The sequence below is a fragment of the Talpa europaea genome, assembly GCF_964194135.1.
Source record: "Talpa europaea genome assembly, chromosome: 9".
Taxonomy (NCBI): Eukaryota; Metazoa; Chordata; class Mammalia; order Eulipotyphla; family Talpidae; genus Talpa; species Talpa europaea.
In genome coordinates, this window is record NC_140076.1 from 12,706,839 (window position 1) to 12,731,190 (window position 24,352).

At 37.6% G+C, this 24,352-nt stretch overlaps 1 protein-coding gene across 5 annotated transcripts in view; it reads left to right on the forward strand.

Moving 5' to 3' along the window:
- KDM1A (lysine demethylase 1A) overlaps positions 1-24,352 on the forward strand; it is a gene marked incomplete at its 5' end in the record, with an annotated part of 54,815 nt that overhangs the window by 25,360 nt on the left and 5,103 nt on the right. For 2 of the 5 annotated variants that reach the window (XM_084241519.1, XM_084241521.1), the window contains 12 exons: positions 2,683-2,816; positions 4,534-4,612; positions 5,551-5,643; positions 6,506-6,612; positions 8,747-8,828; positions 9,629-9,723; positions 18,466-18,608; positions 18,885-18,975; positions 19,751-19,885; positions 20,957-21,030; positions 21,594-21,726; positions 23,509-23,641. In XM_084241519.1, coding sequence (XP_084097645.1) covers positions 2,683-2,816; positions 4,534-4,612; positions 5,551-5,643; positions 6,506-6,612; positions 8,747-8,828; positions 9,629-9,723; positions 18,466-18,608; positions 18,885-18,975; positions 19,751-19,885; positions 20,957-21,030; positions 21,594-21,726; positions 23,509-23,641 — 1,299 coding nt within the window. Of the gene's footprint in view, positions 1-2,682; positions 2,817-4,533; positions 4,613-5,550; positions 5,644-6,505; positions 6,613-8,746; positions 8,829-9,628; positions 9,724-18,426; positions 18,609-18,884; positions 18,976-19,750; positions 19,886-20,956; positions 21,031-21,593; positions 21,727-23,508; positions 23,642-24,352 lie in introns of all 5 variants that reach the window. The other 3 variants (XM_084241520.1, XM_084241522.1, XM_084241518.1) reach the window with 2 other exon arrangements.

Below are 24,352 nucleotides of genomic sequence, written 5' to 3' on the forward strand. Positions count from 1 at the left end.
GAGAAAATGTAAGCCAGTCAGACCATTAGAAAGGGTAGTTCTACTTTAGTGTGACTGCATTCTGAAAGGTAATGTTGGAGTTTTCTGTGTAATGTGGTAAGAAAGAGGAATTGAACAGAGGCTAAGTTTGCTATGAAGCAACCTTGGGGCTTTAAAAAAGTTTAGATAACGTTTTTGGAACATTCTAAATTCCCAGAATACCAGATTCTGTTAAGTGCATACAAACACCAAAATATAAAACTTTTCCAGAATCAAGTGTAAATTATTTCTGTATTATCTGTACTACTAGTAGATTTTTTTTTTTACCGGTAATTCTTTTAATAAGGATATTATTAAAATCAGCTGTATTTAAAGTTTTCCACATAAATGAGATATGTAGGAATTAGATTATCCAGAGTGGTTTATTAGTTCTTTTTGGGACTATCCTATAAGAAAGATGTTTGATTTAGCCTCTTACGAGTTTAGGTTCCAAATTAACATATATATTTAGATTTTTATCTTACAAATTTTCTGCCTTGATTTTGATAATAGTCTTCTTCCAAAATACTAGTCTCGATCTCTAAAAACCAAAAGGAAGGAAATAATCACTGAAAGTTTTAAGAGATTTTCATTTTAAAAATTTGATGAGGTATTTAAAAATGACTAGGGTGGTACAGATGTTGTATGAAGACAGAGATGGAGAATAATGTTCCATGCATAGTTTAATGTTACAGCTTTTGCTTTCTTTAAATTCCTTTTGTAAATAAACTTTTGATGTTTGATTTAGGGATACTTTAAAACTGCCACATGATTTTTTATAAATAAAAAAAGTTTCAAAGTCTTAAAATTCTGTAAGTTAGCCTACTATATATATTATGAGTAATTTTTGATGATAAAGAACACTTGGAATGAGGAGCCATATGTAATATAAATTTAGTGGGGTTTTTTCCCTACATCATTTTTGTCATTGACAGTAGTATTTTACAGTAGGATTGATATTCAGTGACCATGTATGAAACATAGAAACTAATTAGCATAGAAAGGAAATTACCCCTATTTTTGAGAGGGTGTTTGTAGAGTTCATCGATTTTCATGTAAATAGTACACACTCAAGAATGCATGAAGATGGAGCCTATTTGAGAGATACTTGGTCTAAATACTCAGAATTATTGAGTAGATAATGCTCCTTATAATGTGACATGGTTTTGATCTTAGTTTTGTTTTCTATTTTTTCTATTTTGTTTTTGATTTGGGGTAGTGGACTGGGAGCATGAAAGCTGTATAGTTTTAGAAAACTTTTCATATTGCTGTAAGAAACTATATTCTTGACAGCATTTCTTCCATTTGTGCCTTATAATTTCATGCTCTGCCCTCAACAAAATATGACTCTTTATGATTACTTTTTCATCTAAGGTATAATTAATTATCCTGACAGCCTTTAATTTTAGGTTGGGATTCATTAAATGTGAAGATTGTTGATCTGATACAGTAATGTGGACACCATATTTGTGCCTTTACTGTCTACCTTGGGTGGATAGATTTTTCTCCTTTTTCCAAGAACAGTGTTTTTTAATGTGCAGTCTATTTTAGAACTCTTGTTAGCCATTATTTTTAACTCGGTAATGTTTGCCACTAGAATTGTCTTTGTGGAAACTACACCTTAGTAGCTTAGCTGTTATTTTCCTAGTTACATCTTTACCTGTCTTGTTTTTTTATATTCTCTATTACCTTTCATTTAATTTTGTTTATGTGCTTCAGAAATAGTTAAATGTGGTTATCTGGTGCCCATTTTGTTACTTATATTTAATTATTTCAGCAGCATTGCTTAAAATAGTGTCTGGATATTTTCATAAGCTACTGGCTAAGTATTTTTTTTATAAAGTGAGCTCAGATACACAAGTAAAATATAAATGTATTTCTAAGCAGACCTTAGATGGACTTAACCACCAGCTTATACAAATAATCAATTTAATAACTACTTTAAAAAGTTTCAAAATAGCATATATTTTACTGGTATATAGGATACACACTGTATGTATGTGTAGTGTATAGTGTATGTAATAACTTTAATTGTATCATGTGGCAAAGTATTTCAAACATTTTTGTCAAAAAAGACAAAATTCCTTGCTTTCTTCTGTCACATAATTTTGGTCTGCTTAATTTCTTTTACTGCTTGCCTGTGCTGAATTATGAGAACTAATGGTGAACCATTGATGAGATCATGTGTTTCATACTTTTGGGTATTGAATCTGGGGTCCTCTTCATGTTTCCCACTGTAACACTAAAAGAAGGCACGTAATTGTGTTTTTCACTCCATAGCCTCTTTTGCTTTCCTGGCTCTTCAGTTTTAAAATCACTATCAGTGATGCTAATTTTAGTTAAGAGTATTTGCCCATATTATAAAGTTATTTTGTGAATGAAGAAAATATTCTAAATGCCTTGTTGTCATGTTTTATACGGTATATTGTTTTACTCATTAGTAAACTGTAAATTTTGGAATAATAAAAGAGTGACTGAATCCTGCAGATGTTTCAGCTTTTGAGCATATTACTTGTTTTTAAAAATGGAGGTGAGCTCAATCTGACTGAGGGAGGCAACGCTTTACAGAGATTTTTCAGACAGAAATGGAGTTTGGGAGAATAATCATTATTCCTAGTTATGATTCTTGCAGTTTTCCCAGAAGTCCTTTGCTTTCTTTGCTAGGTGTGGAGGGTGCAGCTTTCCAGAGTAGACTTCCCCATGACCGCATGACTTCTCAAGAAGCAGCCTGTTTTCCAGATATCATCAGCGGACCACAGCAGACTCAGAAGGTTTTTCTGTTCATTAGAAACCGCACAGTAAGTATCCATGTCAGCTTTTCCCCCTGCCTGGATAATGAAAAGTGTGTGTGATTTTTATAGAGAACATAGGGGGGTAAAAAGAAACCAGGGGAAGAATTTTTAAATTGTCTGTAAATACTGTTATCTAGAGATAACCAAAATTAGTGGGATTTTTCCTTCAGGTATTAAGTTGAATCAGTTTCTGTATGTAGCATCCATATTTGAGCTAACTGGACTTTTTAAGACAAAATTATCATATTTTAGTTTCATTGGGTTTCATTTCACCTTTTACTTGAATGACACTATGGCCAAGGGTCCAGACTTAGGGAGGAACTGTGCCTTGGTTAGTCATGGTCTTTGGCAGTGAAATAGGACATAAGTCGTTTTGTTTGTTTGTTTGTTTGTTTGTTTGTTTGTTTATTTAAAGATTTATTTATTTATGCATACAAGAACTGGGGCACAGGCCAGAGATGCGGGAGGTGAGAGAATTCACCAGAGACAGAGTGGGGAACAGAACAGGCAGAGTGACCGAAATACACTGCAGAGGGGAGCAGTGGGCAAGACAGGAGAGGTCTGCTTAGCCATGTGGGTTGCTCCCTGGCGGGCTGGGGATCAAACTTGTGCTGCAGAGGCTTCTGGTTGCTTCATAGTGTGGTGCTTAACCCATTGCGCCACCAGAGAGGCCCTTGAGACAGTACCAGTTATATTCTTGACAAAGAAACTGTTTATTTATTTATTTTTTGGGTAAGAATCATAATACCAATTTTCTTACCTTAAACTACATCTTGCTTCCAGATTTAAGTTGCAACTTTAGGGTTATTGAATTAGAATCTATTTTCTTAGCGTTATTTTATAGGCTGGAGGACAGAGGCTGGTATCGAAGGGTGAGGAACTCAGGCCCAAGGAATTTCACTTTTTCTTAACAGCAACCACAAAGAAAAGTGGAGGGTGCATATGGATTTGTTACTATGTTTATTTACATATAGCCACGTTAACTCTTTTGAAATTTTTTTATGGAGCAGTCTTTATTAAATTTTAGCTAAGACTTAAATATGGTGGCATTTAGTTTGTCTTGCATTTTGTGGATACATATTCAATTCGAAGGTAATTAATGTTGGAGCCCATTGGTTGTGTCATATTTTTCATTCCTCATCTTACTGCCTTCTCAGCAGTATTCAAAATAATTGAATACATCTTTCTCCTTAAACACATTATTCCCTAAGCTGAGTTACACAGCATTCTGGTTTTTCTCCTGCGTCCCTGGTTGTTGCCTGCTTTGTAGGCTTATTCTTAACAACAGGCCATTGTTTCCTCTTTCACTGACCCTTTTTCAGTGAATGGCATACTGACTCATTTAGTTGTGCAAGCCAGAAACTGAGGCCATGGCTCCTCATTAACCCCCCCCACCCCACAAACACACCTGATAATTTGATTTTGTGGATTTTACCTACTTATTATCTTTGGAGTCACATAATCCAGGTTTAAATCCTAATTGCTGTCTACCGGCTGATTTTGGCAAGTTACTAGGATTTTTCTTTTTCTGGGCTGAATATCTCCTAGCATCTTCAGCAATTTTCTCACTTGATACAGTTTCGTGTTCACCACTTTCTTTGTCAAGAATATAACTGGTACTGTCTCATTAAAAAGAAAACTCATAAAGTGAAATGCATATTTTAAATTGGTCAAATGGTATATAGTTCTGTTTGTAATACAGTTTTTATATATTTAAATGCAGTTGCAGTTATGGTTAGATAATCCAAAGATTCAGCTGACATTTGAGGCTACTCTCCAACAACTAGAAGCACCTTACAACAGTAAGTAATGTATTTAATAGTATTAGTTTTGGACTAGATTGTGAAAATCGATACTCCCAGGAGTCTCCTGGTTTCTTGCTAATGAATATTTTCATTCATATTTCTGTATTATTTCATGTTTTTTAATTGTTTTCTTGGTTTTTAAATTGTGTTGACAAGTGAGTTCAATGGCTAATAATAATCCCCAGACTTCTGATTCAACTTTAATTGATGAAGTACTTTGTTGGATTTGATTAACTGCCTGACATCCTCATTTCTCCTTTGTCAAAAATAAAGTCTTACAAAATTTTTGCCACAGTTAAATGAGCATAATGCTACTTTAAATGTGTTGGTTTCTGTCCTTTATTTCATGAATAATGGAATAATGGGGTATCATTCTTAAAATTTCTAACTTACATGTACCCGTATTATTTGGAGTAAAGATATTCCCGTGTTTATCTTCTTACAATTCAGATTTAGGTGAAATTTCTTCATAAATATACATTTCCTATATTTTCTGGCTTGATGAGTACTTAGTAATAAGATGCTGGATTTCCAGTTTAAGAAAAAATCATTTAAAATATTTGTTAATGGGAGAAGTCAGTTGTGAAAGCAGGAGGTTCAAGGATTTCTCTCATTGACCGGTTCTTTGCACTGCTACAGGGTGCATTTTTGTTTTTAAATAATTATTTACCCCCTTTATGGTGCCTAGATAATATCTGCCAGGAATCCAGGAGATAGATATTTTAGACTACCTCACAGGCTAATAATAGATACAAGAAATATAGGTATATTTTATAATAGATGTAAGTGATACTAAAGACAACCTGTGTCCTAAAGGAGTTACATGACTTGAAGTTACGGAAAACATGTATGGAGTGACTTCATGATGGAGAAATAGATTTTCTGTTTAAACTGCTAAAAATATAAACAAGTTTTTAAATCCATTTGTTTTGTAGGTGATACTGTGCTTGTCCACCGAGTTCACAGTTATTTAGAGCGTCATGGTCTTATCAACTTTGGCATCTATAAGAGGATAAAACCCCTCCCAAGTAAGAACCTCTCCCAGACAGTGAATTTCATGGTTTTAAGTTACAATTCTGGGATGCTCTTTTATTTCCAGAAAACTTTTAGCATTTTATTTTGATTTGTTAATATGTATTTGGAGTAAAAATATTCTTGCAATTCAGATTTAAGTAAAATCTCTTCTTAAATGTTCATTTCCTATAATTTCTGGTTTGATGGGTACTTAATAAAAGATAATGGATTTCTAGTTTAAGGAAAAAATCAATTAAAATCTTCGTTAAAAATGGAAGAAGTCAATTCTGAAAGCAGGAGTTTTGGGGATTTCTCTCATTGACCAGTTCTTTGCACTGCTACAGGGTGCATCTTTGTTTTTTAAATATTATTTACCCCCTTCATGGTATCTAGATAATATCTGCCAGGAATCCGGGAGCTAGGAATATTTTGAGTTTGTTTTAACACATTTTAATGCTTTAATAACTCTTCAAAAGGGGATACTAAAGACTGCCAAAGTAGTGCTTAAAGGAAATAGCTTTAGGAATAAATGGGTTGGCTGCTCAAGTTGTCCTGGTATAATTATGAGATAAAGAAAACAGATCATTCATAATAAGTTAGCCAAGGGTTACAGATACTGAAGGATATTATGAGATAATGAGATGATAATGAGAAAATAAATCTTAAAAGTTTTAACTTTTCAATATTGAATTAAAGTTTATAAGCTTCTAATACTTGTTAATTTGTATTCAGGGTTTCATATTTTGAAAATAACTGAATTGTTTGCTCTGTAAGACATCGTGACATGGTAAAAACCTGGAGGTTTTCATGACAAAAAAAGATAAATGTAAACTCTCATACCTACTATTCTAATTTTTGTTCATTTTTTGCTTTTAGCCAAAAAGACAGGAAAAGTAATTATTATAGGCTCTGGGGTCTCAGGCTTGGCAGCAGCTCGTCAGTTGCAAAGCTTTGGAATGGATGTCACACTTCTGGAAGCCAGGGTAAGAATTCTATTTTGCATGTAGAAGCCTGATCAAATGGAAATAATGGTAAAATAGTTATCTGTTGCAAATTAAGAATTCCTGTAGCTTGAATGCTAAAGTGTATTGATTTGTTTAATACTCAAAGTTTTATAGATAGTGTTTTATTTTGAATAATGCTTTTTTTTTTTTTAAGATTTATTTATTTATTTATGCATACAAGAACTGGAGTGTAGGCCAGAGGTGCAGGGACTGAGAGGACTCCCCAGAGACAGAGTGGGAAGCAGAACGGGCAGATCTACTGAAATACACTGATGATGAGGGGAGCAGTGGGCGAGACAGGGGAGATCTGCTTTGCCATATGAGTTAGCTCCCTGGCCAGGAATCGAACTTGTGCTGCAGTGGCTGGTGATGGCTTGATAGTGCTGGGACTTAACCCCCTTGTGCCACCAGGGAAACCCAGATAATGCATTTTTGACAGTACAACTTTGAAAAATGCCCAATGAGTATTTAGAGTTTGTAAATGATCCAGACACCTTTTTGAATGGTATTTTCAGGTCATTGTTACTTACAGTAACTTTCGTATTTGGGGCCTTCACCACATCCTTTGTAGGAGGTAGTTATTTTCAGTGGTGAAACAGAGTGAATTGTATTCCCCGTTGGATAGTAAAAGAGAAAGTGTTGCTTCACATGCAGCAGCCATCTTTTAGGGCCTGGTGAAACCAAGATATGGGTTCCCTTATCAGTTGTCCTAGGGAGAAATGGAGGGAAAGGGTGCTGGCATAGATGGAAAAGAACATTGTGTTAGGGTCCTACAATTCAAATTATTTTCACAAGCTTCCCCCCCCCCCCAAAGATTTATTTATTTATTTATACAAGCACTGGGTACAGTCAGAAGCGCGGGAGGGTGAGAGAATTCACCAGAGCCAGAGGGGAGAACAGAGCAGACAGACTGACGAAGTACACTGCTGAGGGGAGCAGCGGGCAGCAGGAGAGGTCTGCGTGCCATGTGGGACCCTCTCCGGCGGCCGGAGATCGAACCGGCACTACAGAGGCTGCAGGCAGCTTCGCAACACAGCGCTCAACCGCTCCGCCACCAGGGAGGCCCTTCACAAGCTATTTTTAAGATTTTTTATTTTCCATGGCTTAAACATATCCCTGGAGTCCCAGTATTTAAAAGAAAACACTTTACCTAGGTAGCCTAAATAATCTAAAATTTTATACAAATTGTAAAAATGTTACAGTGCAATCCAAATCTCTTTTTACAAATTGCTAATTTTAAAAAATAATCTCTTCAGGTAGGGTATGGGGAAATAAATTTTTTTTTATATAGTTTTACTAAAATTATCTTAAACTCAATTCAAAAGATATTCATGTGCCCTCTATAGAGGCTCTTATGTACTGGGAATATTGTATGGAATAATGGGATCATTATCCTTAATCTTGTGGAGTCTTAATCTAGTGTGCCCGTTTTTGTTTCGTGTTTTTTGGTTGCTTGGAATTTACAAAATATTTTCATATTATCCACCATTAAAGGGTATCACTTTAACTTAGTAAGGTTTCCCCTTATTTGAAAATCCCTGGGCAGCAAAGGTAAACCTGAGCTTATTTAGGAGTGAGAGGTATTGTCACAGGTTCATGCTAAGTAGACATTGCCCCTGCCATGGGACTGCACTGGAGAACCATTTATTATTGAAGTCATCTATCAAACCATTCACTGCTAACTATAGGGGCTGGGGGCCAAAAGTGGAACAGTGGTGGAGAGATAGCATTGAGTGTTGGAATCTGTGAACAAAATATTTTCTATGTACATGTGCCTTGCTTAGTCTGTCCAATAAGTAGTATTAGAGACAGCTGGATAGAAAGATAGCAGTACCTGTGACTAAGTATGTCTTCTGGCTGTCAAATTGTTACCTTCCTTACATCACTTATTCTATATTTATATGTCATTCGTGACCCACCACTTCCTCAAATATTCGTCCAGTTAAACTTCATATACTCTTTATGCCCACAGCACGGTTAAGTACACTCCATGTGAACTGTAAACTACACTTTTCTTTTTAAATCATAAAAGATAGAAACCTGGGATGGTACCATGCCAGGTTCTTACAGTTAAAAATAGAATTATTTTAGCCATTTAATTTCTGAAAAACAGGATCGTGTGGGTGGCCGAGTTGCTACATTTCGAAAAGGGAACTATGTAGCTGATCTTGGAGCCATGGTAGTAACAGGCCTTGGTAAGTGCTTGGTTTTATATTGTAATACTTGTTTGGTCTGAGACTCCTAAGATTATTTAAGCTTGTATTTTAAAACCAAAGATTCAATTCTAAAATATATTTGCTTAGGGTCCTGTTCTTACTGTTAGTGAGAGATATTTTTTTCTTATCAACAGCATTTTTATTTACTAATTATTTTTAAAATTTTATTGAGGTACCATTGGTTTACTTTATTGTTAGTATTTTGTAAGTAGTGAAAGGTAAATTGACAAATAGTCTTTCTGAAAGTATATCTCAATATGTCCAAAATTTAAATTGCATAAATACTTTGACCCAGCATATGCAATCTAAGGAATTACCCTAAGAAAATAAACAGGTGGACTGTGTTGTACTTGGACCATTTTTCATATGGTCTAGTGGATTAGAAGATTATTATATAATGAGAACTAGTGAACCACTGAAGCTTATAGTGGCTCCATATTAATACAGCTCCATATTAATGTGAAATGATGTCAGCAATTTATTGCTGAGTTGAAAAAGATGGAAAAACAATAGATGCATCATAATTGTTTTTTGTGTATATATTTATAATTTTATGCACATAAAATCTGAAAGGATTGGCAACATTGTTAGCTACTTATGGAATTGTAGGTAATATTTTGCTTTATTTATGCTTATCTTACATATTATTTTACTTTGGGCACTTACCCTACCTAACCTTTGAGTATTTTAAATTTTGAGTAAAAGGGTTTTTTTTCCCTTTGGGGTTTTTGTTCTCTTTTCATAGGTTTGTTGAGCTTAATTGTTTGAGTTTTTTCTAGGAGGGAATCCCATGGCAGTGGTCAGCAAACAAGTAAATATGGAACTGGCCAAGATCAAGCAAAAATGCCCACTTTATGAAGCAAATGGACAAGCTGTAAGTTGAGGACAAGCAGAACTTATCAAAATGTCTTTGGTTCAAGTGAGAAAAATGGGGGCAATGTCTGGATCTATATGCACACATATAAATAACTACTGAGGGTAGAAATGGTGTGACATTCTGGTTGTTCCTCAACTTGAAGCTGTATAGGAAGGAATCATCATTACGTATGTGTAGATTTACATGCTTGGTAGACATATATCTTTAGACATTTAATGAAGGCAAGCTGGACAGCTAACCTTTTTATTTGACTGTGGCCACCTAGTCCAAGAGACGTGTAGAATTAATGCGTGATTCTTTACTTCTTTGTATTGTGCCTCCCATTGTGTGCTTTAGCTCCATGTGCTCTTTATAACTTTAATGTTTTGTTTGTAGGCTTAAGTTTTTGATGGGCTAAAAATCAGATGGTTGGTGGAAGCCAGTGCTTAGATAGGTTAAAGTATTTGTTGACCAGTATTTGTTCCTGTTTTGCCAATTCTCCCTTATCTGGAGTGAGGGAGTCTAATTCTCAGGATATAAGCACATTGCTATCTTTATATTTTGAGTAAGGAAAACTTGCTGTGTATATGACTGTTTAACTGTTGTTACTGAAAAGTGATCAGGTCCCAACTCTTGAGTTTTGTGTAGCCCAGTTGGACTTCCTCCTCTATTCCTGTCTTTAGGTTTTATAGGATTCATTCAGAGGAAACAGCTGTTTGGGGAATATTTAGTTTTTATCCCTACTGGATAAATCTGGATCCAGATTTCCTACCAGAGTTTTCGGGGTATTGGGAACGGGCAGCCTTCTGATAGAATAAACAAAATGAGAGCGAAGAAAAGTAGTAGAGGTGGAATCAACAATTCAGTAAGCTTCTATTAGTCTGCAAAGATCTGTAAAGGATACAGAGATGAATGAGACAGTCTCTGCCACATGAGACCTCAGAGTATAGTGGAACTTGTACACATTTAATTATTTTCCCCAACTTTTTATTACAAAATTGTCAAACTTATACAAAAGTAGATTGAGTATTATAAAGTATACTCTAGACTCCCATTTTTCCAATCTTGTTTCATCTATCTGGCTCTCTTTTTCTTTTGTCTGGAGCAAAACAAATCACAAACAGCAAGCAAATCACAAACACCAAGTGCTGAACATTTGCTAAGATCTAGGCACTATTCTAAGAGCACTAAAGATGTATTCTCTGCCCTCAAAGGACTGAAATTCTAGTGACTCCAGATATTTATAAGCCCAAGAGCATCAGGAATAATAGATGTCATTAAAATCTAAGTTTCTCACCCCCTTCCCCCCACCCCAAAAAAGACCCTTGAATATATTATTCATAAATACACTATTAAAACAAAGCTTAAAGCATATTTGTTAAGAGTTAGAATGGTAAGTCTCTGTTGGTAAGTCTCTGTTGAAGAGCCAAAGGAGAGAGTCTCTGGTGGGGGAGAAGGTAAGAGTGGGGTGAGATTTGGAGTGAAGGAGAGCATTTGTAAAGGTGGCTGAGGACTTTGACGTGTGGTTCTGGAGAGAAAGTCATTGGAGGCAGACAATTTAAATCCCTGGACTCTGGGGAAGGATGAAATTTTGCTGATGATACTGAAGTTTATAATTTAGGGTATATGTTGTCACTACTAGACTGATTTGTTTGTGGAAGAGTTGAGAGCAGGGAAGTGACATGACCAGATAGGTGTTTTAGGTAGATGGGCAGTAATATAGAAAATTGAATGGGGAAGCAAGACTCCAAAGTGGCTATTACAGTAGCTCTCAAGAAGTAATGGAATCCAAACTAAAGATTATCACTGATAAGACATCATCTCTTTCTTTTGGGTATTTTGGAAAGTAGTTAGGTTTAGTCTTTCTAGCAGAAGAGCTTTTTTCTAGTAAAAATATCCAGAAAATTGTCTGCTATTTTGGTTTTAGAGGAGCTTTAACACAGTCAAAACAAGTTTTTTCCCTAAATAGTATACTAGTATTGCTCTTGAGAGTGGTGTGCAACCAGCTGCCAGTCTATGAACTATTGGTTACCAGCCAGAATATAAATAAGTAACTACATTGTTAACCATACTATTCAGATGATGACTTTTTTTTTCTTTTGTAGCAAACTCTCAATGAAGGAAATGGTGTGTTAATTCGCACTCTGGCATAAACTCCTTATCTCCCCATTACCAGCCTTTGAATACCACTGTAGTAAGCAACTCTTAAGCTGTTGTGTGGTTTTCAGTATTTGTATACAGGCATATTTTTCCAAGTGAAATTTGTAGTTATCATTTATAGGATTTTTTGAAGTTGGTTTGTGTTTGGTTCAGTAACCATGTAATAGGGAGAATTCTTTAAGCATTCTCAAATTTGGGGAAAAATTCTTAGGACCTTTGAGTTCTGCTTGCCTCTAAGTTAATCAAACATAAGAAGTCATGTTAATGTTTCTGTTCCTAGTAATCTAGCTCAGGATAAGAACAAAGAACTACTGATCAGTAGACCAACTTTGGCTTATAGGGCAAGGGATAAGAGTTAGAGCTCCATTCATTTATTTTTTTTTTTTAAAGATTTATTATTTTTATTTATTTATTTAATTTATTTATACAAGCACTGGGTACAGTCAGAAACACGGGAGGGTGAGAGAATTCACCAGAGCCAGAGCGGGGAGCAGAGCAGGCAGAAGGACCGAAGTACACTGCTGAGGGGAGCAGCGGGCTGCAGGAGAGGTCTGCGCGCCATGTGGGACCCTCCTCTGGTGGCCGGGGAGCAGCCGGGGATCAAACCGGCGCTGCAGAGGCTGCGGGCAGCTTCGCAACCCAGCGCTCAACCGCTGTGCCACCGGCGAAGCCCCATTCATTTATTCTTAAAATTGCAAATAAGTTTAATGGCTTTAGAAATCTAAGCAGTAAGTGGGTCAGTTATTTCATTCTCCGTTTTGCAGAGGAAGAATTTAAAGCGCAGACATATGTTTGCCTAAGGTTATGATAGCCAGTAAGTTGTAGAGCCAGAATCCACTGCCTAGTGATCCAGTTGAAATTCTTATTCTTGTATTATGACTCGCTGATAATTTCAGAGAAGGTAGGACCAGGGTTCACTGTTGTGTGTAGGTCTGCAGCTGCCTGTGTGACTGCATCAGCTGGCTTTCCTTCTCAAAGGAAATAGTTACTGTTAGGGAACAAGGCCCACCTAGAGTGAAAACGCATTAAACCATTTTTTTTTCTTTAGTAAACTGTTGGATTCAATGGGACTGTGTTCCTCCATTCTTTGTGAATGGCCTCCGTGGTAAAGAGGGTGATTTGATGGTTCTTTTGCTCTCATCCTGTACAAGGCCAGCAATAAACTCAGTTGTAAATATCATTTGTAATGCTGTCTTAGGACATATCGCCATAATCAGCTATTTTGCTGCTATAGGCAAAAAAATCACATAGCAAGCAGTTTGTGTTTTATTATCTTGTAATTGTTTTAATCACAATCATAAGACCCCTGAAAGAGAGTCTCAGTTCTCTCTGGTCCTGCATTGGCAGCTAAAATGTTGATCTGTGTTTTTGACAGAGGAAGCTCATTTTATAAAAGATTCTGGAATGACTAGAGCAAGGGCTTCCCTATCTGGTTCTAATATGTATAACCTTATAAATGGAAGTGTCTTCCAAGCCTGTAAAAATAATTAGAGCTAATATAGCAACTGCCCTCAGATTGACTAATGACGGAATTACAATCTGAATTATGTTATATAGGTGGCTGTGGAGAAGGTTGAGGAATAAAGTAATTAATATCTCATGTACATCTGGGGAGTCCCCAGTGAGGAAACCAAAAACTTGGATTGGTTGGGAGATGGGGGAAATGATTCTGAATGTTTTCTGCATCTCCTGTACACCAGCTACTAACTCAGAGGCTTTCGATTCTAGATTTTGTGCCTCCCCCCCCCCCCCTTTTGGAGTGTGTTATCTTAATCAGCTTCTTGTGATCTTGTAGCATTCTGCATTACAGTGTCCCTGGTGTCCTTTTGTCACAGAGAAATGTTACCAATGAGATCCAAAGACTCAGTAACTTCTTGGAAAAATAGCTTGATTTTCTTTTGGGGAATAAGGTAATACTTAAAGTGACTGGTGCCAGGTCTCTTACAAAGACTGTTAACAGGATATGCTTAGTACCTATCATAACTTAGTAAGTTTTTTTACTGTATCATATGGTACTAGGTCCTAGATCAGGCTACTTGGCCTTTCCCCTTTTCATCTTCCTGTGAGGAAGTACCCTTAGTGTCTTTAAGGCATTCTGTCTCTACCCTTTAAAATCATGACTGCCAGTCCCTGTTTTTTATAAATGTAAAATTCTCATGCCTTCTTTTAAGTTCCTGAAGCTGTAAAATGTTGTTTTCCCCTTAACTATACATGTAATATTTACTTTGCTATATTTAAACTATATTAATTTATTCATTTAATAAGAATTTTCTGAGCACTTCTACCATGTGCTAAAAAATGACTGGTATGAGCTCCTCTAGACCATGTGTTTGCCTTCTTTACACAACAACATAGTTACTGCTTTAGGGATGTCAGTTATTTACAGCCCTTAGAAGAGTCCTTTGAGTTTAAGGAGAGGGGAGGAGGCAACAGTCTCTGTTTCATCACACTGAATTTTACTTGGTTTGAGGGTGTAATTACTCTTATCCTTTAGAAGGATACTAGGTATATCTCATTTCCCTTAGCTATTTGGAGATCTGAATTAGACTAGACTTCTTCTAGGTCTTACCAAAGGAACTAAGTTTAAGTGTTCATTTTATCATGGTTCTAGAAGTATATGGGCATGGGAGAGGTAAAGATTGTGATTTCTGTGGGCCAGGTTTTACTATTAGTTTTTTTCAATATAGTGTTCTTCGAGAGGATTTTTCTGACTGAATTTCAGATGCGTCTGTACCTGGAGCCTAGCTGTACTTGACTCCATTCTGCTCTGCTGCTAGAGAATTTACCCAGACTAGAAATAAAATAGATGGACGGTGTTAGGAACACCTAAAGAGCTTGTGATGAAATAATGTATCCAAAAGTAGAAACTAAAGAAAGCTGGCCTCCCTTTGAGATGACTGACTGACTTACTCCAGGATCAGGAAGCCTAACCAGAAAGTTGCTTGAAGTTCCCTAAATTTATTTTGCATGAGCTGGACACTCAATCTGCCCCTCCCACAACTATGCCCAAGGATGTTCCATATAACCCACAAGACCAAACCAATCTAGATGCACCCATTTAGGGTTATGGGACTCACTAAATTCTTAGTCTTGAAGGGTAAATTTACTTTTACAGCCTTTCATAGAGAAATAAATGACTTTGAAAAGTTACAACCAAACCGATTTCAAGTGATATCCTTCTTGTGTGACCCTTTGTTAGAAAACTGTATCAAAGGTTCTTTCCCCAGAAACTGCTTCTTAGTTTGCTACTCTGTGTTTTCTGTGTTGTAATAAAGAAATCCCACTGTCCTTTCATGAGGTGCTTGACCCCTTGTCATCATTTGCTGAGTCCCTTATGTTCAGAGTGCCAGCGTGTCAGCTTCTCTCCATGATCGTTGGTAGAGCTAACAGAGAGCAAGGGGAAAGAAATGATCTGAAAACGGGGGTGCTTATTGCAGTCATTTGCTACAGTTCTTTTCATTGTCTGAGGATGTCATATAGAACACATCTAACTACCTTCACTTTAGAAATAGATTCAGGACTTAAATACATGAATAAAAACACATTTTGGTTTTGTCCCAGTCAATAATTGGTTTCCTATCAGACAAGTATTTTAGTTACTGTTCTGCAAATATTCCTTTAATTTCCAAGGGGAATTTTGAAGTTAATGAAAACTAAGTTTTTAAATTACTGCTGGTCTCACTGGCAACATTCCTGCCCGGGGCCTGCCTGAATCCTGTTGCTGCTCTGATTATGGAGCCTCAAGTTGGGGTGGTGTACCGGAGATGCATTTGTGTCTTCCTAGTGTCAGTCAGATGTGGCAGTAATCTTTTGGTTTGGTTTTTGTTTGATTTTGTTATTCTTGTTACTGTTATGTGTGTACCCCTTGCTTTCCCCCCTTTTTTTAAGTTTTGCTTTATTTCTCACTGCTTTCTGACATCATCTCCCTTATACCCCCAATCCCAACCCCACCCCTTGGTCTAACTGCCTTTCTTTTGCCCATTTCTATGCCTTGACTTTCCCATTTTGGTTTCTGTACACTCTGTTCTTTATTTCTCTGGTGGTTGCAGCTTCTGAGCTAACAGAATGCTTCTGTCATGCTGTGTGTTTAAAGCCTTGATTTTACTGCTGTCGTTCAAAACTAAACTTGACGTGGCTGTTGGGCTGTTATTTACAGTTTATTTCTCTCTCTGCTGCACTGGTTAAAAGGACACTGTCAAGGTATTTTTTTCATAATTTTTCAAGTCATTTTCCTCACTGTTTACAGTAACCCATTAAAAGCTTGAAACTTAAATATTTCCCTTCCAAAGCTCCTCTCCATCATACATTCACACTGGTCTGTTGTTGTAGAGTTGCGCCTATATGTTGGCTGGTGTCATTTGAGTTTTTGTCATTGAAAGCGCATGTAAAACTTCAGGTTTTTTGTGGGGAGGTGTGGGTGGACTAAAGGGGAAAGTGTAATGAATCAAGTGGGCTGCTCAGCAAATAGAGGGAAGAAACAAAAGGTCAAATTTGGTCCGTCTAACCTTGACAGTGTCCCTTTAAATATCTCTCTACCACACACCTTGGACCCTAGTTACTGAGCCTGAGTGCTGCATACTTTTAAAGTATAAACTTCCCTATGTGACTGTCACCCTAGCTGCAAAGATTAAAGCTTGTCTGAAGCAAGCCATCCAGTTGACGCTGGAAGAGCTTTAATCTGTACCATTTGCACATTTGGCACATTCTGCCATATTGTAAAGGCATATGTGGTCTGGTCCCTCTTGCTGCTATAGCATCCTCTTGCTAGGCATTTTCAAAGCCATAGACATAGCTTTTTGTATCCCAGGAAAAGCAGTCATGCACATTGCATCTGTGATCAGTTAAGGTCTCAGAACAATGTAGATTTTATGTTGAAAATGTAATTATTTCCTAATTGAATAGAAATCCAAATTTACAGTTTTTAAAACTACCTTTTATAGCATTATTTGCAGAAATTACACTGTGAGGTTTCAGCATTGCTTTGAGCTGCTCTGTTTATGACCATTACATCAGTGAGGAAAAGTAACTGATGAGAATCAGTGAAACTCCTGACAGGAAGTTCTGTCTCTTCCATTAACTCTGATAGCATAGTCACACAGGTATGGCTGCTAGCAAGAATACCTTTCTTTGGCCGTGAAGTTGAACGTGTAGATAGTTAACTCCTTGTACCATCCTGCTGTATAAATGGCACCAAGCTTCTAAAGCCTGCTTCTCTGCCTTATTTCTCAACATAAACCCAAGATTCTTAGGGATTTATATTTCTTAGGCTAAGGGGGATTCTCTAATTCATAAGGATTTCCTGATTTCTTTCAGGTTTGATCTTATAGAACTTGCTACTTTAAGATATTATTTTGATAGACTCAATTAAGATGTCTGTTATATTTACAGTTCCAAAGGAGAGTTGTGGTTCTTTTTCCCTTTCTTTTTTTGGGTATTGGATGGTACTTCTCACTCTATTCTTTCTGCCACACAATGGCTCATCTCATAGTTCCTTGTGTGATTCGTCATTGAAAAGGCAGAAGCCAGTGCTTCAAAAAGGACAAAACCTAAGGAGTTTCAAGAGTTGGAGAATCTTCTATGATGATCTTGTCCACAGTTATCTCTGCATGACAGATAATCCCTGATATAGTGTTTTTTTTGTTTTCTTGTTACCAATTTTAGGTTGACTATAAAGTAAAATTACATATTTAAATCCCATTTCTCAGTTTGATAGCTTATTATGGCAGAAGATGCTTACCTTACATATGCTTTTTCCTTCTCTTGCTGCTTCTGTACATTCAGCAGAATTATAGGTAAATTGTAGGTACCGTTTACTTTGAGGCTGAATTAACCAGCAGAGAGATTTGTGTCAACTAAGTGGTATCAGCAGGTGGGGGCAGGGCGGGGGGTGGTTGTGTACAGCAGGGACTAGGCTCGTGGGCTTCCAGCTTGATGATCAGCTTTTGCAATCTGTTCTCTTCATCCGCAATAGCAAGGGGCCAGGCCTAGTACCCAAGTCTCTCACAGACTCTCTAAGAGCTTTGGACGTTCAACGCTGAACTTATATAAACCACTATCACTGTGCCAAAGCATGAAGGTGCTGTTATGTTCTTACTAGCAGCTATAAATTCACTTTTCTTTTCCCTGTTCTCACATGAAATTCTGTTTTCTTCTAGGGGAAGTAGTTACCTTGGGCTTCTTATTTTTCCATCCTGTCCTTATTCTGGAAGGTTTTTCAGGTGTAGTTTTTGTTCTGTGGGACTTTTCCAGTGTGTTATTTGTATGTCAGCCCAGTTCAGCTCAGTGCCTGTTATCTCCAAAGCACTTGTGCTCCATGTAATTTCAGTTAGCACCAGTGTGAATCCTGTCACTGTTCTTAGAGGTGGGGTCCCAGCCCTGGGAGCGAAAGTGGAGAATAGGTAATTGTCAGGGCTGAAACATTTCATATCTCATTTGATGAAATTGACCACCTCATAGAAAAGAAAATTTTGAGTCATTATTCTCAGAGGTTTCCCCTTTGAGATACATTTTTTGACCTTTTAAACTGTAGAGCATTTGTGATTCATGGATGGTTATGTTTAGTCTTGTAAGGACCAACTCTGCTATACTTCGGATTTTCAGGTTCCTAAAGAGAAAGATGAGATGGTAGAGCAAGAGTTTAACCGGTTGCTAGAAGCTACATCTTACCTTAGTCATCAACTAGACTTCAATGTCCTCAATAATAAGCCTGTGTCCCTTGGCCAGGCCTTGGAAGTTGTCATTCAGTAAGTACTTGGATACTATTTATTGTATAGTAGACCCATTTAGAGGTGTGCTATTTATGTTTAAAGTTTTTCAGCAAGTCTATTTGAGCTAGTTTCCATGTGCAATGATAAAATCCAAAAGTAAAATCATTTAAAATAATTAAATTATCCTTAAGGCGCCACTCAGTTCTAAAATTCATAGCTTTTATGACGTTTCAGTCCTTGAATGTTTTGGTGGGCACTTTTCTTGTGCTACAGAACTGGCTGTGGCCGGGGCATACATATTGTTTCTCTTAGGTTACAAGAAAAGCATGTAAAAGATGAGCAGATTGAACATTGGAAGAAGATAGTGAAAACTCAAGAGGAATTGAAAGAACTTCTTAACAAGGTGATATTATCTATCTGTTTGAGGACAGGGTGGGAAGCTTTTAGTTTGGGCATTTTAAAGGCGTTTTTGGTTTTATTTCTCCATGGGAGAGAAGACCTGAGTCTGCAGCGCAGACTCATCATTCTCAGAAATAATGACTGGCAAAAGATACTGTTTTGTCTGTCAGCCTTTTAGTATGGTATTGCTGGTAAATTGTTGCCAAGGGAAATAGCTCTTCCCTGTCTTAGGTTCCCTTTGGCTGTTCCAAAGCTGGCTTGGTTGCCTCATTTCTTCATCCTGCTCAATGAAGAGGCCTCCAGCACACATTCTTCACAGATTGTGGTGCAGGTGAAATGAGAAGAGTGGCTAAAAAAGGCCACTTTGCAGAGTAGTTACAGGGCGTCTTGATATTTAACATCACCCTAGTCCTACGGAGTACCACCAGCAGCCTGGGAATGGCTCCTTAAGGTTTTGCAGGGTGATTTTACTGTTCATATATTTTTAAAAGTCACAATAGTGTTTCTGGAAATTAATTTCAATACTTACTAAAATGAATGGGTCACTCCTTTTTCGTTTTGGAAGGCATTGCCAATATAATGTGATACCTCTGTGTTGAGCTAGATAGGATTTTTTCCTCCACTCCAAAATGTCATGATGTAGATAAGGTACTTTATCCAGGGGCCTTGTGTGGTAGCCCTGTTTAGGTATAAAGCATCTAGGAGAGGAACCAGAACATGTGGTTTGGAGATGAATTACCTAGCTGTCTGGCTTGATAAATGTGTGTTTTTCTCTCTAGATGGTAAATTTGAAAGAGAAAATTAAAGAGCTTCATCAACAATACAAAGAAGCATCTGAAGTCAAGCCACCCAGAGATATCACTGCTGAGTTCTTAGTGAAAAGCAAACACCGGGATCTCACGGCCCTGTGCAAGGTAGGGAGTTCATATGTGCGTGCCTGAGCGGCCTTACTCGGAATCTTAAGAAATAGTGTATAAATAAATAAATCTTTAAAAAAAAAAAAATAGTGTAGGTCTGGGAAGCTTGGAGTGAGCCACTAGCTCACAGGTACCTAGAGGTACGGTAAGAGGAAGCAACATGGGCAGCAGTGGGGGATTTACAGGTTAGTTTGGTTTGAGATCGGCTTTTCCTGAATAATCTTACTTTGTTCACATTCTCATCCTTTAGCTTATTTTATTTTTTTATTTAATTTTTAAAAAGATTTATTTATGCAGACAAAGCTGGGGCACAGAGACACTGGGGCGGGATGTGTGTGTGTGAGAGGACTCACCAGAGACAGAGTGGGGAACAGAACAGGCAGACTGAAATATACTGCTGAGGGGAGCAGCGGGTGAGACAGGAGAGGTCTGCTTCGCCTTGTGGGTTACTCCCTGGCAGTCCGGGCATCGAACTCATGCTGCAGAGGCTTCGGATTGCTTCATAATGTGGTGCTTAATCCCTTGCGCCACCAGGGAGGCCCCTTTTAGCTTATTTTATATCTCAGTTCAGCCCTTTGTCATAGGTTATCCCTGATAGTTTGGACTAATGATAGTGGACATGGACTTCAAAGTCATTTGGAGTCAAAACTGGTTGAAATCTCTTAGTGCTTCTTAGCCATGTAACCTTGGTCTCCTTAATCACTTCATCTGTGACATGGTGTTAATTCTACCTCTCTTGTAGGGGATCCAAAGTACTTATCCCAGGCTAGTAGCATGGTAAATGCACTGGAAGTGGTAGTTGCTATTCTTTTTCACCCTTCCTTTGTTGCCTGTTTTTTTCCTTCCTTTATTTCCTCCTCCTGCTTGTGCCACCCCCCACCCCCCATCTTATTCCAGGCTCACATTGTCACTGGTCTCCAAGAACACCCATACCTGAACTCTGGCCTTAGCCTTAAACTGAAGTGCATTTACATATATGACCTGGACAGGGATGTAATCCAGGCCTTAAATAGTGTGGTGTGAGTCTGTGACTTTTCAAAATGAACCCAGTTGTCTTAATTTTATTAGGAATATGATGAATTAGCTGAAACACAAGGAAAACTTGAAGAAAAACTGCAAGAATTAGAAGCCAATCCCCCAAGGTAAGGAAGTCACACAAATGATCAGAGAGGTAGCTTTTATTGTGGGCTTTTATTTATGTCCAGTGAATGAGGGTTGCAAATTGTTTAATGAATGGAAGGTCTTTGCACATTGGACCATCAGGCTTCTAAATCGCCTATATTTGTATTTTAAGTGCAGGAATGTCCTAAACACTCACATATACTGGTTTTGATTGGGTAGCCTTTCTCCATAAGATCTGATAATTGAATGAATATGTAGTAAATGAGAATTTTCTTCTTTGAGTGGGATAAGAAGGTGGTGTTGCTTTAGCTTTCTATAATTTTGGGGATTAGGAAGATAATAAATGAGTACCATGAATGCAGGGTGACAAATGAGGCCTGACTGTGAATTGGTTTTTCTGGTGGGTTTGGTGTTGCACCAGGCTTAAGGAATAAAGGGGTCAATAAGTCAAATACTGTCCTATATTGTCACTTAAATTCCCTCACAGAAGGGCCAGCCCCAGGCCTAGATTGACATACAGTTACTGAGATCATTCACATCAGTTCACTGAGCATTGTAGTAATGTCCTTTAATAACCTTGTGTGCCTTTTTTCTCATTTTGCAGTGATGTGTATCTCTCTTCAAGAGACAGACAAATACTTGATTGGCATTTTGCAAATCTTGAATTTGCTAATGCCACACCTCTCTCTACTCTCTCCCTTAAACATTGGGATCAGGTAAAATTTCTTCATCATTGCACATGTCTTTGAAAGAGGACCTTGTGTGTTTTTAAACAGTTTTATTAAGGATAAAATTTACATGTAATAAAATTCAGCTATTTCAATTGAATAGTTTGATGTTTTGCCAAACATATAGTTGTGAACTATCACCACAGTCAAGACATAGAACATCTTCATCATCCTGAAAAATTCTCTTTGGATCCTCTTGCAGTAACCCCCAACCCTCCCACTTCTTGCTCTAGGCATCCTCTGATTTAGTTTCTATCACTGTAGTTTTGCCTTTTCTAGAACTGCCTATAAACTGAACCATATAGCATTTAATTTCATAGTCTGTAGCCTTTTGTGTTACTACTTTCACTCAGCATGAAGTTTTTGAGATTTTGAGATTCATCTTTGTTATATATGTCAGTAGTTTGTTCCATTTTATTGTTACAGTGGTTAGTATTCCTTTGTATGGATGTGGCTATGTCACAGATTGTTGACCCTTTCACTGGTATATTGATGGACATTTGGGTTAATCCACATGGATATGTTCTATGTCTGAAACCACAAAGACCCATGGTTATTACCCACCCTAACCTATGCTGTTTTCTCCTGTACATATATACCTATGATTAAACTTATAGACACAGTAAGAGATTAGTAACAATAAAAAAGCACAGTGATAACTACTGTAATAAAGGTTATATAAATGTGGTCCCACTCTCAAAATATTGTATGCAGTATTTTCAGAGCTTGGTTGATTGCAGGTTACTGAAACCCAAGGAGGACTTGGGTTTGAAGCTGCTATAAAGGTTCCTGTCTTTCTCTTGGGTGTTTACCTATCTAGGAGTGAAATTGCTGGATCTTAAGGAAAGTAGATTTTAATGTAAGAAACTTCCAAACTGTTTTCCAAATTACATTACCACCAGCAGTGTTTGGACATTCCAGTTATTCCACAAATTCCCCAACACATGGTATTGCTGGTTTTTAAAATGTTAGCCATTCTGATGTGTTGTAGTATTACATCATGGTTTTAATTTGCATTTCCCTATTGACTGGCAATTTGAAGCATCTCTTCATAACTTATAAAGTCTGTTCAGATATTTTCAATATTTTCGCCCAGTCTACAACTTGCCTTTTCATTTTCGATGTATTATCTTTCAAACCACAAGTTTTTAATTTTGTGAAGTCTTGTCTATCAACCTTTTATTTAATATTTGTGCTTTTTGTATTTTGAAAAAAAATCTTTAATGTTGCAGATTTTCTCCCTGAAGTTTTAAGGACTTAGCTTGTGATCCTCATTGTACTTTGTTAAATTATTCTTAAGTATTTAAGACTGTAGAATATTACCTTTTAGTTACAGATTTTAATTTTCATTACAGAGTTTCCTAGTAAAAGTATCTTGAGTTCTTAAACTTTGTAGTATCCACGTATAGTCTTTAGCATTTTACTTAGAGTGAGGATTGGGTTTGTTAGTGGTAAAAAAGTCTTGCAGATTTTCTAGTTTGTTTATGGGCTTGATGTGCTGCTGTTACGCTAAAAACATATCTAGAGAAAAAAAGAAATTGCCCTAATCTCACAGCTATTAGAGACATTTGCTATTAGAAACATTTGCACTTTTTCCTCTTTTTCTGTGGTTTTCTGGGACCGATGTAGCTGAATCCTGCTTGATAGTTCTGTAATTTCTGCCCTAGAATAGTAGCTGTTGCCAGCTGCTGTTTTCCATGTGAGAGAACTCAGTGTAAGTGGCAGAAATTGGATTAAGAAATGTAGAAATGTGTCCTTTTCCCTCCTTAGGATGACGACTTTGAGTTCACTGGCAGCCACCTGACAGTGCGGAACGGCTACTCCTGTGTGCCGGTGGCACTAGCCGAGGGCCTTGACATCAAACTGAATACGGCGGTTCGGCAGGTGCGCTACACAGCTTCAGGTACGTCACTGCAGTTACCCTCGCCCATACGTGCACGGGGCTTTGTTGTGTGGCCTACAGAAAAGATAATGGGCACATTTCCTGATAGAATGTCTTATGAATTAATTTTATAAGACATTATTATAAATTTAAAAATTTGAATTTACAAAAGGATTGAGCCTGTAGAATGTTTGGAGGTTCTAACTCACTTCATTGTCTAAACCAAAAAATGCAAGCAAGTGTGGATGTAATTTGACTTAAGCATGTTCTTAAGTACCAGGATTTTGGTCCCTGGGGCCCAGTGGAACCAGGTCCTTATTTTTCACCATCTGCCTGTTGATCTCTGGCTCTTTCTGACTTTTCCTGTTCAGACGGACTGAATAGGAGGTTTCGCTCAGGCCGGTTTCCGGCGTGGGAGCAGTCCTAGTAGGGTGACCTCAGAGATGGGCTTGTGATGCCTCTGGCATAGCCTCAGCGCTCAGCAGTGCTGGTCCAGGGTACATGACTGGAGGGCAGAGACCCCGTGGCCCACCCTCCTTGGACGAGAATAGTCTTGAACTCCTTGTGATAGTGCTCACCTCCCTCTCTGCGGGCTCTCATGAAAGTGGAGAGGCGGCAACCCGTCTTGTCTTCCGCGCCCCTTTTTAGAGTTGATGGGTGGGCACAAATGTGTTTTCACAACCACTGACATGGCCCTCTATTTCATTTTCCCTTCAGAGGCAGCTTTTAGCT